Source organism: Podarcis liolepis, assembly GCF_965112155.1.
Source record: "Podarcis liolepis genome assembly, chromosome: 5".
NCBI lineage: Eukaryota > Metazoa > Chordata > Lepidosauria > Squamata > Lacertidae > Podarcis > Podarcis liolepis.
In genome coordinates this window covers 88,398,862-88,415,392 of record NC_139556.1, presented here as the reverse complement: position 1 = coordinate 88,415,392, position 16,531 = coordinate 88,398,862, and the positions used below count along the sequence as shown (strand labels likewise).

The following is a 16,531-nucleotide window of genomic DNA, read 5'->3' as shown; positions in this document are numbered from 1 at the left end:
GCACCGCCCCTATGGCTCTGTCTGATGCGTCTGTTTCGACTCTCAGCTTTTTTTGTAAATCCACATGCAGAAGTTGTCCTTCAGAGGCGAAGGCCCTTTTCAGTTCCTCAAACGCTCGCTCCGCCTCCGCAGTCCAAACAAATTTCTTCTTACTGCTGAGACAGTCCGTAATGGGCGCCGTCAGGTGTGCAAAGTTTCGGATGAACTTACGATAAAAGTTCCCAAACCCTAGGAACCTCTGCACATCCTTCTTGGTTTTGGGTGTTTTCCATTCCAGCACTGCCTGGACCTTGCCGGGATCCATGGCCAATCCCTTGTCTGACAGGCGGTACCCCAGGAATTCCACCTCCTTGGTATGAAACTGACACTTCTCCAGTTTCACCCACAGCCTGTTGGCTTGCAGCCTGCTCAACACTTCTCTGACGTCTCTCACATGCTGCTCCTCATTCTCAGAATACACCAACACGTCATCTAGGAAGGCCACGCAATTCTTGTAAAGCAAAGGCCCCAGTACGTGGTTCATAAACGATTGGAAGCACGCCGAGCCTGCTTGTAAGCCAAATGGCATCACGAGGTATTCAAATGCCCCCAAAGGGGTGAACATGGTGGTTTTCCATTCATCCCCTTTCCTTATACGTATCAGGTTGTACGCCCCCCTTAGGTCCAGCTTTGTAAAAATCTTTCCCTTCCGCACCCTGGTCAAAATGTCGTCAATCCTGGGCATAGGGAAAGCCACTGGTTCTGTCACTGCATTTAACCCCCTGAAGTCACACACCAGTCTCGGCTTGTCCGTGTTTTTTTTATCCACAAAAAACACTGGGCTACCCCCCGCTGCTTTGGACTCTCTGATGAAGCCTCTCTTCAGGTTCTTGTCAATGAACTCTCGCAGCTCCTGCATTTCTCTGTCTGACATGGCATACAACTTGCCTACAGGAAGCTGTGCTCCAGGGAGTAAATTGATTTGACAGTCAAAGGGCCTATGCGGGGGTAGTTGGTCAGCTTCCTTCTCGCTGAACACGTCGCTGAGATCTGCGTATTGTGGTGGTACCTTCACCTTCTCCATTACTTCTGTCCCTGCTAGGGTGGCTTGGGCCCCTGCTGAACCCTTTCCCCCTTTGCAGTGTTCTAAGCAATGTGCTGAACCAAAGGAAACCACTCTCTGATGCCAGCCCACCAGCGGATCATGTAGCGCTAGCCAGCTCATTCCCAAAATAATAGGAGCTCCTCCCAAGGTGGCCACATTAAACGCTATCAGTTCTGTGTGCCTTGCCACCCTCATTATCATTGGGACGGTCTGCAAGCTGACTCCTCCTCCCAACAACTCCCTGCCATCGATCGTGGTCACCTGCAGGGGGTTGCTTAAAGGGATCGTCTGTATCTGGTGTTCAGCAGCAAACTCTTTGCTCATAAAATTGCAGGAGCTGCCTGAGTCCAACAGCGCCTTTATCTTTAGGGGGTGTCCATTTTGCAGCTCTAGCGACACTTCAATCACTAGAGCAGGTTGAGGAGCTTCTGGCATGGGCACTTTCACTGCTCTTTGGCCTGGCTGCTGTGCCCCGACGGTGGCAACCAGGCGTTGGCTTTTACTTGCTCCGGTTTTTCCTGCTCTCTTCCCTCAACAGCTCCCACCATCCCTTGCCATTCCTTCCTCTGGGGGCAGACTCTGGCAAAGTGACCTGGCTGTTGGCAGAGATAGCATTTCCGGGTGCCTTTTCCCTCCTTCTTTCCCCCCTCACTGGGCTTTGAAACTGCGCGCGCGCGCGCTGTTCCGATTTCCATCGGCTCTGCCAGCGGGAAAGTTGTCTCTGGAATGTCAGGAATGCGGAACTCCTTCCAGCGTTCCCCCTTCCCTTCCCGCCTCTCCAAAGCTCTCGCCTCCTGGCGCGCTCCTATGGTCAGCGCAGATTTAGTCAGCTGATCCATAGAATCCGCCCTGGGACCCCGGGAGAGTTCGTCTTTCACAGCCGAAGCTAAGCCTTCTTCAAATAGCATTTGAATGGGTGCCGCCGATAAGTCCCACCCCAATCTGTGAACCAGCATGGTGAACTCAGTCCAGTACTCACGGACAGATCGGCTTCCCTGCTTGCAAGCCATTAGCTGTCTGCGCACCACTCCCTCCTCAATATCGCTGGAAAACATGAGATCCATTGCACGAAAGAACTTCATGGTGTCCTTTAGGACGTCATTGTGCGTTGCCATCAGGGGTCGAACCCAGTCCCTCGCCCCCCTCTCAAGATGCCCAATCACGAAAGCAACTCGTGATTCCTCATCAGGGAATTCATCAAACTGCACATTAAGGGCATATTGCATCTCTGTCCTAAAGGCATGGTAGTCCTTGGGGTCCCCCCCAAATTTCTGCACCAATCCTGGTACCTTTCTGTTGAACTGGGTGGCTCTCCCCTTCTTGTCTGCATCCTGAGCCCTTCTCTCCTCCAGCCTCGCCGTCTGCAGCGCCAGTTGGATTTCCAACGCTCGGTACCTTTCTTCCAAGCTTGGACCCACTCCAACTCCTGCCTCTCCGGTTCCGGCTGGGTTGCTCATGATGCCTTCTCCTGCACAGGCAGCTTACAGAGACTGTCGGAATGCTGTGATGGGATGATTAGCTGCTTGTGCGTAAAATCGTGGTCCCTCAGAGTTTGTGCAACTCCACAAACCTCTGTGTGTGACAGAGCTCCTCAAACATGTCTGCCCTAGTCACTTCCAGATTCCGACAGTGGTTGTTTTCGGAAGCGCTTCCAGCATAGAAGCTCCTTAACGGAAACACATCTCCTGGACTCACGACGTGACAGCTTCCTGCGAGGAATGGGTCTCCCTATGGGAGCTTCTGACACCTCCCCGCTGTTCTCGCTGGACGTGTCCCTGAGCCCTCCCTCTTCCCTGCTAGTTCCTGCTTTAGCTGCTGCGTCTCTCTCCGCATTCATGAGACCTTCCTCCAGAGACCCATCTCTCCCCCTGCTGGCCCCTGCTTTCGCTGCTGACTCCCTCCCAGCCTCTGTGAGCCCTTCCACCACCTGTTCCTCCGATGGCAGTTCCCTGACAATTACATTACATTACATTACATTACGTGGGTGGTTATATGTATGGATGCCCTACATTCAGGACTTTTCTTTATGACAGTCCTCACCACTACAGGACACAAGTATTTCTTCTTTCTTTTTCTGTTTTTTTCTGTCCATTGAACCATTTTGTGTTAGCACTTTTATCAATGCATGGGTGGGGTATAAATAAATTATCAACATCTTTTTTCTTTTTCTTTTCTAAAAAAAAGGAGCACTCTTACATCACATCTACTTTGGCCTCTAGTGACCCAAAATATTCTTTTGAGGCACACAAGGGCAATTTTCTTGGTTTCTGGATAGACTTTTTGTTTGTTGTCAAAACTCATTTGTTTTGTAACACGTTCATTAAAATTATAATCAGTTCATTCTTTTTTATTTTTGGTTCATGCTGTAGATTCGGAAAAAAATAAATTACTTAACCTTCAGTCTGTGTGTGTAGCAGACAATAGATACCTCACACAGTGGCCGGGGGCTATTTTGGGGTGAGGGTGGCAGCTGCCAGGAGCAGCGAATGAAGTCGCTTCTCTTCCTGCCGCCAGCGAATGGCTCTTCTTTTCATATCTGTTTGTGTCCCTCTGTCTTTGTCCCAAACTACATGAAAAGTTAACCGTATGAGGCCTGCTGGGCATACCTCTGCTATTCCCCTTCCTCCTCTTTCCCTCTCAGTTGGACAGAAATCAAACTACTGTCGTTGCTTTTAGGTACGTGAATGCAAAAGGGTACTTTGAAGACGTCGCCAACGCCATGGAAGCTGCCAAGGAAGAGATTTTCATCACAGATTGGTGGTTAGTATTTAATTTGCACGGTTTGATTCTCTATCTCCATCTGTCTTGTGTGAACACACACATTTACTTCCTAAAGCATTCCCTTTGCCAAAACCAGAGGTTTTGGATTGGAACTCCTATCCACCCCCAGTCAGCAGGTCCCCAGGCCAAAGTGTTCAATGCCCACACCACACTCATGCCACTAGTGACAGAACCAGGTTTGTGGGGTTCAGAAAAATCCAGCTAGATTCCATGTTACTTCACAAACCATGCTGACTAGGGGCTGATGGGAGTTGTAGTTCAAAACATCTGGAGGGCACCGGGTTGACTGCCTTCCATTAAAATGTTCTAGGGCTGCTCTGTTAAGGGCCCTTTCAGCATGGAGGCTTGAACAGCAGGACCAGATGGTTTGGAAACAGACACAACCGTCGCAGAGACAGGGTGTTTAATGTTGCTTTGCTGTAAAGGTCTTTTCAGGACACTTGGCAGCAAACCAAAGTGGAACCAGCCAAAAATGAAAATGAGAGAGAGAGAGAAGTAACTTTTCAACCAGTGCTTAGTTTTCCATGTTTGCATTTTCACCTTCTTGTGAAAAATCGAGGTTTATAAGCTGCCTTCTCTTAACACTTAGCAGCCCAATTGAAAGATGTGAGGCACAAAGACTGGTGCTCAAATTACAGGGGAGCGGATAGTTGCCCATTTATCTTTTCTACCAGTTCTCTAAGCTACTGTTTCCAGAATCTTCCAGCTCCCCACTTCCCCCTTATCATTCAAACACTGGTGCAGACTGGATTTTCCATTTGGCAGGGATGGAAATGTCATTATCCACCCAGAGTAAGGACTAAGATAGACATGACAGTGGCAGCCATTATTATTATTATTATTATTCACACACATTTGTTCCGTTCCCATATAAAGGGCAATATTTACATCTAAATATGCAACATAGAAGTGAGGCAAACGGAACCAGGACTGAGTGAAAATGTCACCCACCCACACCCAAAAAAATTGACTGCTCATTTACAGTTGGCAAAATTGGAGAGGGAGGGAGGGTGTGGATTATTTGCAAGTTTCTATAGTGCTTGCCTGGTAACATTTGTGGCAGTGATAGGGCAAAAGGTAAGGAGACCTAACAGTAGGTTGACCGGCAGAATCACCCCTTGACTGGTCATTAGTAAGGCCACATTTGCACCATACATTTAAGGCACTCTGATGTCACGGCTTCCCCTCAAGAATTCTGGGAGCTGTAGTTTGTTAAAGGTGTTGAGAGTTGTTAGAAGAGACCACTTTCCTTTGCAGATCTCCAGTTCCCATAGTTCCCCGAGAAGAGAGGTGGATTGTTAAACCACTCTGTGAGGGAAATAGCTAGGGTTGCCATATTTCAAAAAGTAAAAACCAGGACACACCAAAAGTTGTTGAACTTTTATTATTGCCTAAGATCCAGGACAAAGTACCGCCTTTCAGAAATTCTGGGGCAAGAAGTTCCATTCTGATCCATGTTTGCCATATTTAGCTCTGTTTCCATTCTTCATTCGTTTGACTTCTGACAAAAAACTATGTTATTTCTCTTGTTGTCAGCTGTTTGGCAGAACTTTACATAGTTAATTATGTAATTAATTACACAGTTAATTATGTAATTATTCTGTTACTCCATACCATTCATTTCGATGGGAAGGAAACATCAGTTACGTATTGTTTGGAGACTGAAAACAGCAAACGGCGATCATATCTGTCAAATTGATTTGCATTCCAGATGTGGGGTGAAAAAGTGAACATTGGCAAGTTAAGCTTCTGTTTCCATCAGAATTCTCCAATGCTCCGTTCAGCCTAATGAACCAGCCTCTAGTGATTTTCAGCTGGGTGCTTTTCCATTTTGAACGTATGTTTTTAAATAAAAAAACCAAAACCACTAGTACCATCAATTTAGCCCCCGCTTCAAACCACCACCACCCTTGCATAATGTAGCCTTGATATGAGAGGCAATTTTGTGTGTGGAAAATGCTAGGACCTAAAAAATGGCCACCCAAAATCTACCTCAAAATCCGCTTTCGTCATCTGAAACCGCCCCATTTTGTCCTGACCCCTGATTTCATGCCCCAAATTTGTGACCGAAAAGCTCCAACACTTCAGGGACTTCTCTCCTCTGCATGACTCACTTTCAACAATGGATTCAGGCTGGAAAAAATATTCTTTGGAACAGTGGAGCATGGGGCAGTAGATTCAATTCACCTAGCACCACCTGTGTGTACCTTTTGATTTTGGGGGGGGAAAACACACCTCCCATTCCTTTACAAATGATAAATATGGCAGCTCCCAACATGTTGAGCTCACGTACTGGGGAGTACATCTTGCGGCACCCGCTGGAAAGTAAACACCATTACATTTTGCGCTGCATGAATGGATTTGGGTCTAATTTACAAAACAGCTGCAGTAATTTCAGAATAATTCATGTTGGCTAAGATAGCATGGTGTCCTGCATGTGACTCTGGATTTAACAGGAGCTTCTGCTGCTGTTCCTCCACAGAACTTGAGTGACAAATTTCTCCGTGAGCTCACTCCACAAACAATAGATTTGTTGACTCAAATCACAGATGTCGGCCATCACATATACTGCAGCATTGTTGAAAACAATGGATAAAAAGCACATTCAGAAAATAAATCATTCCAAGGGGTTTTTTATTTACTAATGCATCAGGGTGGATACGCTGTTTTTACAGATGTAGGTAGGAGTGGCCTTCGATGCCTGAGATTTGTGTTTTCAGAACCTACCCTATTCTTCTGGAAGTAACATGCTGAACTGTTTTTAATTCTGAGTTTTTAATTGTTGTATCCTGCCCTGGGACCTGCTTTTGAAAGGCAGGTAATAGATCTACTACTAGTAGTACTACTGCTAATAAAAACAATTTCCAATAGATATGCTTATATTTGAAAATATATTTGAACTTGGTGCAACCAACTTTTCTTTCTTTCAGGCTGAGCCCAGAAATATTCATGAAGCGGCCAGTGGTGGAAGGCAACCGCTGGAGATTAGACTGCGTTTTGAGGCGGAAAGCTGTAAGTTTGCTGTGCTCTCTGAGTCTTTACACAGCTCTGAAAGCTAAGCCCAGAGGCACTGAGTTCCGCCTGACTTGGGGGGGGGTTGTCGTGTGCTCATGACATCACATGTATGACACACGCTTGTGACATCATGTCTGTCTGGAGGAGACCGCTAGGCCTGACAAGGCCCAACACCACTATTAAGCCTCCCCCCACATACTTTAGGGGGCTGAGGTGTCCTCATCCCCATAGAGTTAGCGCCTATGGCTAGGCCAGTATTATCCCCATACTGCAGACAGGAAACTGAGGCTGAAAGAGGGTGGTTCACTTGTAAGCACTTGATGAAACTGAAGTGTTATAGTAATTCTGAGGTCTCAAATATAGAATGAATGTTGACAATTGCACAAGGCAAACACATATACATAAGTACATAAGCCATAAAATAGTAGAGGAGAGCAATCCAAAAGCCATCTTGGCTCTCCTAAAGGCTCTAAATATTTCCTCTGCCTCCTTAATCCCCCTTAGCTGAGAACACATAGGCAGACAGCAACCAGGGGAAGTTCTTGAAGAGATTCCTCTCTTATATCTATGAACTTCCTGTGTGTTAATGGTCCTTGTTTGCCCAGATGCTCTGCATTGAGGGATGTCTGACCGGCATCCTGATGGTCTTACCAAACCCTGTTCCCCCTCTGAAACAGCCATAGCTTGAGGACAGGGGAAGGAGTAACAAGAGGTAGAGATTAGAAGCCTTCCTTGGATGCAAACCAGGGTTCCAGAGCCTTTGTAGAGTTTATAGGTGTTCAATCTGAACTCTTAGGAAGCCCAGCTGATTTTTGTTGTAAGCTGAAGCAGGCTTGCCCGTCGTTAATCCTGTGTTCCTGCCTGGTCTTGGCTGTACTCTTCTCTGCGTACTCACTTTGGCCAACTGCGAATGATATAAACATTGATAACGGTAGATAGCATAAATTGGCTTTTCGAGAAGTTGCCATCGCAATGCAGCCTGATTTATAATACGTGCCTGCTTTCAGAATGGATTCTCATTACACGGATAATGGTTGGCATCAATCTCCTCCAAGGGAGATAGAGATCTAATTAGGAGAGAATTTCGCTTGGCTGTCTCCATACTCCATACTCTATTCTTATGTGGGCCAGAGCGTGATATTGAGCTTGAGGTGAAAGATTATTTTAATGGGATCTTTCTGTCATCATCATAAAAGGCCTCGGTCAGGAAAACTTTAAGTGCCTTCTCAAGCTTTTACGGGTCAGAAAGGATTACTCCCTTCGTGGCAAATGGGCTCCTTCCCTGAATATTGCCTTGCACTCTGGGACTGAGATAGAAATCAAACAATCCATAACATTCAGACTCACGAAAGAGTAGCGAGTAGATGCAGAGAGAACACAATATTCTTTATCACACTAGAGGGGAAAACAGTTTTCTTGGACGCTGCAGGCGGGGGCGAGTTTGTTCTGATTTCAGAACTTGGGATTTCTAGGCCAGTCCTGTGATTAGTATTTTTTTAGGGTTGGTGTGAGGAACCTTTGACTCTCCAGATGTTGTTAAACCTCAATTCCCATTACCTCTGATCATTAGCCATGCTTTCTGGGACTGATGGGAGCTGTAGTTTATCAACACCTAGAGAACCAAAGGTTCCTTGCTCTTGCTTTGGGGACTAACGAGATTTTAAACGCTGAGCAGTATTGTTAGAGTGAGTTTTTGGTTATTAAAGTATTCTTTATTTAGCTATATAATTATTTATAGCCAGTCTAAATTGACTATAAAACACAACGCAAGAAAAACTTACAATAGCAGCACCGTTAACAAACATTTAAAAGCATAGACCAGCTAAAATAAATGTCCTTTGCAATATAGAACCGCAGTATAGACTGTCTTGCCAGAGTGGTGCATGCTCTAGTTATCTCCCGCTTGGACTACTGCAATGCACTCTACGTGGGGCTACCTTTGAAGGTGACTCGGAAACTGCAATTAATCCAGAATGCGGCAGCTAGACTGGTGACAGGGAGTGGCCGCCAAGACCATATAACACCAGTCCTGAAATATCTTCATTGGTTCCCAGTACATTTCCGAGCACAATTCAAAGTGTTGGTGCTGACTTTTAAAGCCCTAAACAGCCTTGGTCCTGTATACCTGAAGGAGCGTCTCCACCTCCATCATCCAGCCCGGACACTGGGGTCCAGCGCTGAGGGCCTTCTGGTGGTTCCCTTGCTGCAAGAAGTGAGGTTATAGGGAACCAGGCAGAGGGCCTTCTCAGTAGTGATGCCCGCCCTGTGGAACACCCTCCCAGCAGATGTCAAGGCAATAAACAACTATTTTACTTTTAAAAGACAACTGAAGGTGGCCCTGTTTAGGGAATTTTTAATGTCTGATGCTGTATTGTTTTTAATATTCAGTTGGAAGCTGCCCAGAGTGGCTGGGGAAACCCAGCCAGATGGGCAGGGTATAAATAATAAATTAATATTAGTATTAGATCCAGTTTGCATGCAGCTCTAAGCCAAACCATGGCTTAGCTCAAACAAGCAAATGTGCAGGTTTCTGGTGCAAAGATTGTGGCCATGGTGTTCCTCCACTGTTCCTGCTTTCTCTTGGGCTAAGCCATGGTTTGGCTCCCCATTACCTCCAGACCTAGGCCGGTAGTTTGTATCTCCCAGGAGAACCATGAGCTGCAACCAAGTTTCTTGATTTACTGCTCGTGGTTTCTCTGGAGGTGGCAACGATGTGGCTGCAGTCTTCACTCTGCCAACCTGAATATTTGCTTGTCCATGGCTAAAACCAGGAGGAAGGATCAAGAAGCAACCCGTAAGTCAGTATCAGGAGACAGGACCAAAGAACAAGCCAAAAGTCAGGACCAAAGAACAAATAAGGTTATAGGAACACTCCAGAGCTCAGGAAGACCTTGTTGTTCAAGTGAAGCTCAATCGGAACAGAAAGTCCTTTTATACTCCTGCCTGGATGGGCAGAGTTAGTCCAGGGCTTCAGAACACTTCACTGAGAAGCTGCTAGAGACAGCTCAGTAGCTTGCCACAGCAGCTCATGAGAGAAGAGTCCACATAAACTTCCCTGGGAAGCAAATTCCACAGCAGCATGCCACTACCAAAAAGACCCTGCTCCTAGTTAATCACCGTAAGGTGGGTCTGGAGAATGATGGCTTAAGTATATGGGCAGATTTATCTGGGGAAATGCCGTTCATGACTAGCAGAAGCAAAATAAGGAAAAGATATACAATTATTATTATTTTTGTACCTTGTTTTACTGTACACAGGCAACAGACTTCTGTTTTCCTCCACAATGGGAGACCTGGAAATTGGTCTTGCAAACGAAAGAGAGTGTTATAAAATGACCACGAACCATCTTGCTTCTGACTGGTCAGATCTGCATAGAGTCGTAACTCCTGTTTTGTTTCTTGACAGCAACAAGGGGTGAAAATCTTTGTGATGCTCTATAAAGAGGTGGAGCTTGCTCTTGGCATCAACAGTGAGTACAGCAAGCGTACCTTAATGCACCTGCACTCCAACATCAAGGTATTCATGCCCTTTATGATGTGCATGCTTATTAATTCCTTTTATAAAATTCATATTAAAAAAGAAATACCGTATTTTTCCGTGTATAAGACGATATTTTTTTCCTTAGAAATAATAGGCAAAATTATTTCAGGCCATCTTATACACAGATAGCAGAGGGGGAATGGGCGATTAATGGCAGCAGGAGATTGGCAGCAGCAATTGGACATGTGATTGGTTGCTGCGGCAAGGCCTGCTGATGATTGGCTGTGGCAATTGGGCCGTCTATTTACGGTAGCGGCGAGGCATGCGTGCAATTGGCTGTGGTTGTGTTGAGGTGGCAAGTGGGCTTTTGGCAGCGAGTGTGCAGCTGGTCAGTGGCCAGGTGATGCATGCGATTTGCAGCGGTGGGCAGGCTGTAGAGTGATTAACGGCTATTTGGACTATTTTGTTGCGGTCCGAAAAAAGGGGAGGTCGTCTTATACATGGGGGCATGTTATGCACGAAAAAATATGGTACTATACCATCCTGAGCTTGTAACTTCAGGATCAACTTAGGAAGAAACAGCCATTTTGGAGAGGATGCCATGGTTTTTTAATATATATACAGTGGCGTAGCATGGGTTGCCAGCACCCGGGGCAAGGCAAGAAATTTGCGCCCCCTAACCTGTGGATTTTAGCAGGGGGCAGAGATCTGCGAGTGCGAGCACCCCCCCCAGATGTTGCGCCTGGTGCGGCCACCCCCCCTGCACCCCCCACGCTACGCCACTGTATATATAATAGGTGTGACATTTTCAAAGCAGTTACCTCTCAATTAGGGAATGGAATATGCTGGAGAGGACAGAGGTGACTGTCTGGTACACCGGACAGAACCTCCCACACTGTAACATTATGCTGCTGTTCCCGCTTGTAAATTGTAACTGTGAAATGTAAAGTCTTCTCAGGGATTTAGAAATTGTCTTTGAAAACCATTGGCAGCTTTCCTTGCAACATAACTTGAGCTTAAAGTTGGGTATTTTATCTCTCTCCCTTTTCCATCCAGGTAATGAGGCACCCAGATCACGTGTCTTCAACTGTTTATTTGTGGGCTCATCATGAGAAACTGGTGGTCATTGACCAGTCCATAGCCTTTGTTGGAGGCATTGACTTGGCTTATGGCAGGTGGGATGACAATGAGCACCGACTGACCGACGTCGGCAGCGCAAAACGAATGACAGCGACCAAGTCTGCATCTGTGGTCAACCTCTCAGTGAGTTCAGATCCCACAACCTCAGCGGTTGGTCTGGGGGATGCATATATCTCCAGAGCTGTATCTGAGATTGCTTCTCTGTTCATACTTGGGGTAGATAATCTGTCGGTTTTGGTTCTCTTCATTTCTCATTTTTAAAATCTTAAATTCAGCTCTTCACATTTCTGCAGCAATCTGCAATTTGATTTTTTAAAAAAATCCTCAGCATTTTAGTGCGAATTTCTCCTAATAAACACAATTTTGAATGCAGCTATGAAAAATATACGCGGGTGGTGCTGTGGTCTAAACCACAGAGTCTAGCGCTTGCCGATCAGAAGGACGGCGGTTCAAATCCCCGCGACGGGGTGAGCTCCCATTATTCAGTCCCAGCTCCTACCCACCTAGCAGTTCGAAAGCACATCAAAGTGCAAGTAGATAAATAGGTACCGCTCCGGCAGGAAGGTAAACGGCGTTTCCGTGCGCTGCTCTGGTTTGCCAGAAGCGGCTTAGTCATGCTGGCCACATGACCCGGAAGCTGTACGCCGGCTCCCATAGCCAATAAAGCAAGATGACCGCCGCAACCCCAGAGTCTTCCGCGACTGGACCTAACGATCAGGGGTACCTTTACCTTTACCTATGAAAAATATACAATTTTTGTTTGCTGTATGTACATTTGTAGCCCTGGTCCCGGCCCTCATTTAGGCTGACCCACAATTGGGGGGGGGGCTAGGAGCATCTCCTTCTTCCCTTTGCAGTTGAGATTCCTGCCTTGCAGGGGGTTTGACTAGTGACCCTTGGGGTCCCAACCAACTCTACAATTCTATGGGTCTATGATTGACTTCATGGGAGAGAATTTGGCTTTGCAATTGCTTGGAGAATGTTGATAGAGCCGTTCATGGATGCATGCAACCAGCCCATCAATCTTTCCAATAGCCTCTCGCGTGCAAGTATATGAACCCTTCTAGCTTTCTGCAGGAGTGAGTGTTCAGCCATTTTATTGGCCCATCTGCCTTCAAAACAGCCTTTGAAGACTGTACCATGTTCTCCCCACCACCACCACCACAACTGTTTAGACGAGCCCTTAACCTGTCTTCTTTCCTGCCACTGAGAGCTAGTGTGGTGTAGTGGTTAAGAGCGGTGGACTCATAATCTGGGGAACCGGGTTCGCTTCCCTGCTCCTCCACATGCAGCTGCTGGGTGACCTTGGGCCAGTCACACTTCTCTGAAGTCTCTCAGCCCCACTCACCTCACAGAGTGTTTGTTGTGGGGGAGGAAGGGAAAGGAGAATGTTAGCCGCTTTGAGACTCCTTCGGGTAGTGATAAAGCGGGATATCAAATCCAAACTCTTCTTCTTCTTCTTCTCAAGCCTTCAGCTGAACCCACTGATGAACAGCCAGCCACCGTCCCTCAACCAGAGCCCCCAACGAAGCTGCAGTTGCAGGAGAACAACGACGAATCTCTGGACCCTTTGAGGATGAAAGGAATAGGGAAACCCAAGAGATTTGCCAGGTTCAGCATCTACAAGCAGCTCCACCGGCACGGCCTACACCACGCAGACAGCGTGAGCAGTATAGACAGCGATTCCAGTGAGTGGGTCTTCACTGTTTTGATGGGCAGTGGGTATAAGGCAAGAAGGACTTAAGATTTTGACGTCACGTGAATGTTCAGTCAAGAAAGGCTGTGGTGTTTATCGCCGCCTGGATCTCAAAGCAGGATACCATCTAGGGGAAAAAGTTAGCTGTTCCAAGAACAAAAATGCTTGGCGTTTATATTACATTTATGTCTTCTGTCCCTGAAGTAGATTAGGCTGAGAGACAGTGAGCTTTATGGGGCTTAAAACCAGGATCTCCTCACTCCTAACCACTCCCCTGTGCTGGATCTCAAGGGTATGTGAAGTGCTGACATACGTTATATTGGCAATCCTTTCCGCAGTCGTGTGTAAGCGCTATTATAGCCATAACACAGATAGAGCAATTGAGGCTTTGAACCTATTTGCTTTCTTCAGGGCTTGTTTGTTTATAAAAGGATTGAAATTGCTGTGGACAGTGCCAAAATTAGAAATGGCAAAAGACTTTCTAGGTGTAAAAGGAAATAATTAGGAAAGAAAGCAAAGGAGAATAGAAGGGTGAGTTCCTGGCTGCTGTGCAATTTGAACGAGGGACTAGCTTTGGCATCCATGCTGGGTGTTGCCAGTGGGGTAAAGTTGATGTGCGGTTTGTTGAGTTCTCCAATAAATCTGTGTGTTTTCCTGTTTGGGGCAGATAAAGGCTCTATCCGGAGCATGAAAACTGGCGTTGGAGAGCTTCTGGGTGAAACCAGGTTCTGGCATGGGAAGGATTATTGCAACTTTGTCTTTAAAGATTGGATTCAGCTTGATAAACCCTTTGCTGGTAAGCACTATTGCAATTGGGAACCAGTATCATTTCTGCACCCATTTTGTCTTTGGTCAGGGGAAACTCCCCAAACTGGTGTTCCTTGGTGTGTTCGGTTCAGTTCACACAGCACATTGGGGCTGCTGCTGCTGCTTCTTTCTTTGATTATCCCTTGTAGCTAAGTAAGGTTGTCTTCCATGAACATGGTCTTCACAGTGAGTCCGTAAGTGACTGTAGAGGCCAATTCTGGATCCACACATCCTGCCACAGTGGGGACATAGGTTTCCGGGTTGATCATAGTGAGGGTTTGCCAAGCGTGCCTTTCTCTTAGCACATTTCTCCCTTTCATCCTGAGTTCAAGCATCTTTAAAGTCCACAGCACCTTTGGTAAAGGCTGTTCTCCAATTGGAGCGCTCGCAGGCCAGTGTTTCCCAATTGTTGGTGTTTATACTACATTTTTTTAAAAAGATTTGCCTTGAGAGAGTCTTTCAACCTCTTTTGTTGACCACCAGCATTACGCTTTCCATTTTTAAGTTCGGAATAGAGTAGTTATTGGGGCAGCAACTCCTACACTATTGAGCACAGATCTTTGAAGGTTGTCCACATAGTTTTTAAGAGAGCTGAATGTGGGTTAAGATGCCTTAACCAGTTTTTCCAGGATCCTAGCATTTATCACAACTTTTTCCAACCTTCCCCCAGCTCCCCACAATTGGACATTTGAGATGTAACATGCATCCTTCCTTCCTTGGAGATTTTTAAGCAGAGGTTGCATGGCCATCTGTCATGAAGGATCTAGTTGAGATTGCAGAGGGTTGGACTAGAGAGCAGTACATGTGAAAAGGATCTAGGAGTCTTGGTTGACCACAAACTTGACATGAGCCAACAGTGTGACGCGGCAGCTAAAAAAGCCAATGCAATTCTGGGCTGCATCAATGGGAGTACAGCATCTAGATCAAGGGAAGTAATAGTGCCACTGTATTCTGCGCTGGTCAGACCTCACCTGGAGTACTGTGTCCAGTTCTGGGCACCACAGTTCAAGAAGGACACTGACAAACTGGAACGTGTCCAGAGGAGGGCAACCAAAATGGTCGAAGGCCTGGAAACGATGCCTTATGAGGAACGGCTAAGGGAGCTGGGCATGTTTAGCCTGGAGAAGAGGAGGTTAAGGGGTGATATGATAGCCATGTTCAAATATATAAAAGGATGTCACATAGAGGAGGGAGAAAGGTTGTTTTCTGCTGCTCCAGAGAAATGGACACGGAGCAATGGATCCAAACTACAAGAAAGAAGATTCCACCTAAACATTAGGAAGAACTTCCTGACAGTAAGAGCTGTTCGACAGTGGAATTTGTTGCCAAGGAGTGTGGTGGAGTCTCTTTTTTTGGAGGTCTTTAAGCAGAGGCTTGACAACCATATGTCAGGAGTGCTCTGATGGTGTTTCCTGCTTGGCAGGGGGTTGGACTCGATGGCCCTTGTGGTCTCTTCCAACTCTATGATTCTATGATTCTAGATGGCCCTTGGGGTCCCTTCCATCTCTACATGCTATGATTCTGTAAGCCATGATTTCCTGCTACATGAATGTGTCATGACAAGCCTTAGGGTCATGCCCTTCCCCACCTCCTCTTTTGTGCACCAGCGGATATTGAAAGTTTTTGCCTGTGGTTTTAAACAAACCACGGTTCCCGATGGCATTCAAATATACGGAACTGTGGTTTGTTTGAATTCTAGTTAGTGAGAACAAATCAGACCAGGTCATGGTTTTAGTGCTGGCCCCAGACATTTTGCTTAAATAGAGTCCTACCCCATTGCTAGGCTCAGTGCTTCAAAAAGTCTTGCTGCATCATTCGGACACTAGTTCCTGCCTTCACCTATTCTCCTGCTTGTAGCACAACCTGGTGCACTTAACCTGCTGCATTGCAGGGTCAGGCCTACAGGGCTTTAGGTCATCTTTGTTAATCAACCAGAGCATAAGCAAACCAGTTCGCCAAGATTGAGCGTCATAGGAAAGTATGGTTAGTTTTAAACTGGAAGTAGAATCTTGCAATCTCTTTAATGGCTTGAAAAAGGAGGAGGGAAGTGCTTTGACTAATTCGTTTCCTGCTGCATCTTAACCAGCACTTGATTTTATAGAACATCTCAATTATGAGCCTGTGAGTCTGTAGTGTAATAATACCAGCACCTTCTTTGCCACATTACCCAAGCAAATACCTATGGGAAGCATATCTAGGGCCCCTTTTAAAGCACTATTATACCACTTAAAGTGGACATGGGATCCCCCAAAGAATTCTGGGAGCTGTAGTTTGTTAAGGACATTGAGAGTTGTTAGGAGACCCCTATCCTCCTCACAGAGCTACAAGTCTCAGGACTCAGCTGCAAATAAAACATTTAAAGTGTGTTGTAAAGTGCATTATACAAACATGGCACTAGATGGCGAAGGTGAGCTATGGCAAATTCAATATATTTTTTCAAAACTTATATTTTTTTTAAAAAATGCATTTTCACAACTTTTTTTTATATGTGTGTAGATTCTACCTCAGAGTGGTTTAACTATCAGTCC

The 16,531-nt window shown here is 46.1% G+C and overlaps 1 protein-coding gene across 2 annotated transcripts in view; it reads left to right on the top strand.

Moving 5' to 3' along the window:
* The window catches only part of PLD1 (phospholipase D1), a 130,186-nt gene that overhangs the window by 85,681 nt on the left and 27,974 nt on the right, over positions 1–16,531 (top strand). For both annotated transcript variants that reach the window (XM_083503968.1, XM_083503967.1), the window contains exons 11-16: positions 3,761–3,844; positions 6,796–6,877; positions 10,286–10,396; positions 11,417–11,623; positions 12,969–13,188; positions 13,864–13,992. In XM_083503968.1, the coding sequence (XP_083360094.1) occupies positions 3,761–3,844; positions 6,796–6,877; positions 10,286–10,396; positions 11,417–11,623; positions 12,969–13,188; positions 13,864–13,992 (833 nt within the window). The remainder of the gene's footprint in view (positions 1–3,760; positions 3,845–6,795; positions 6,878–10,285; positions 10,397–11,416; positions 11,624–12,968; positions 13,189–13,863; positions 13,993–16,531) is intronic.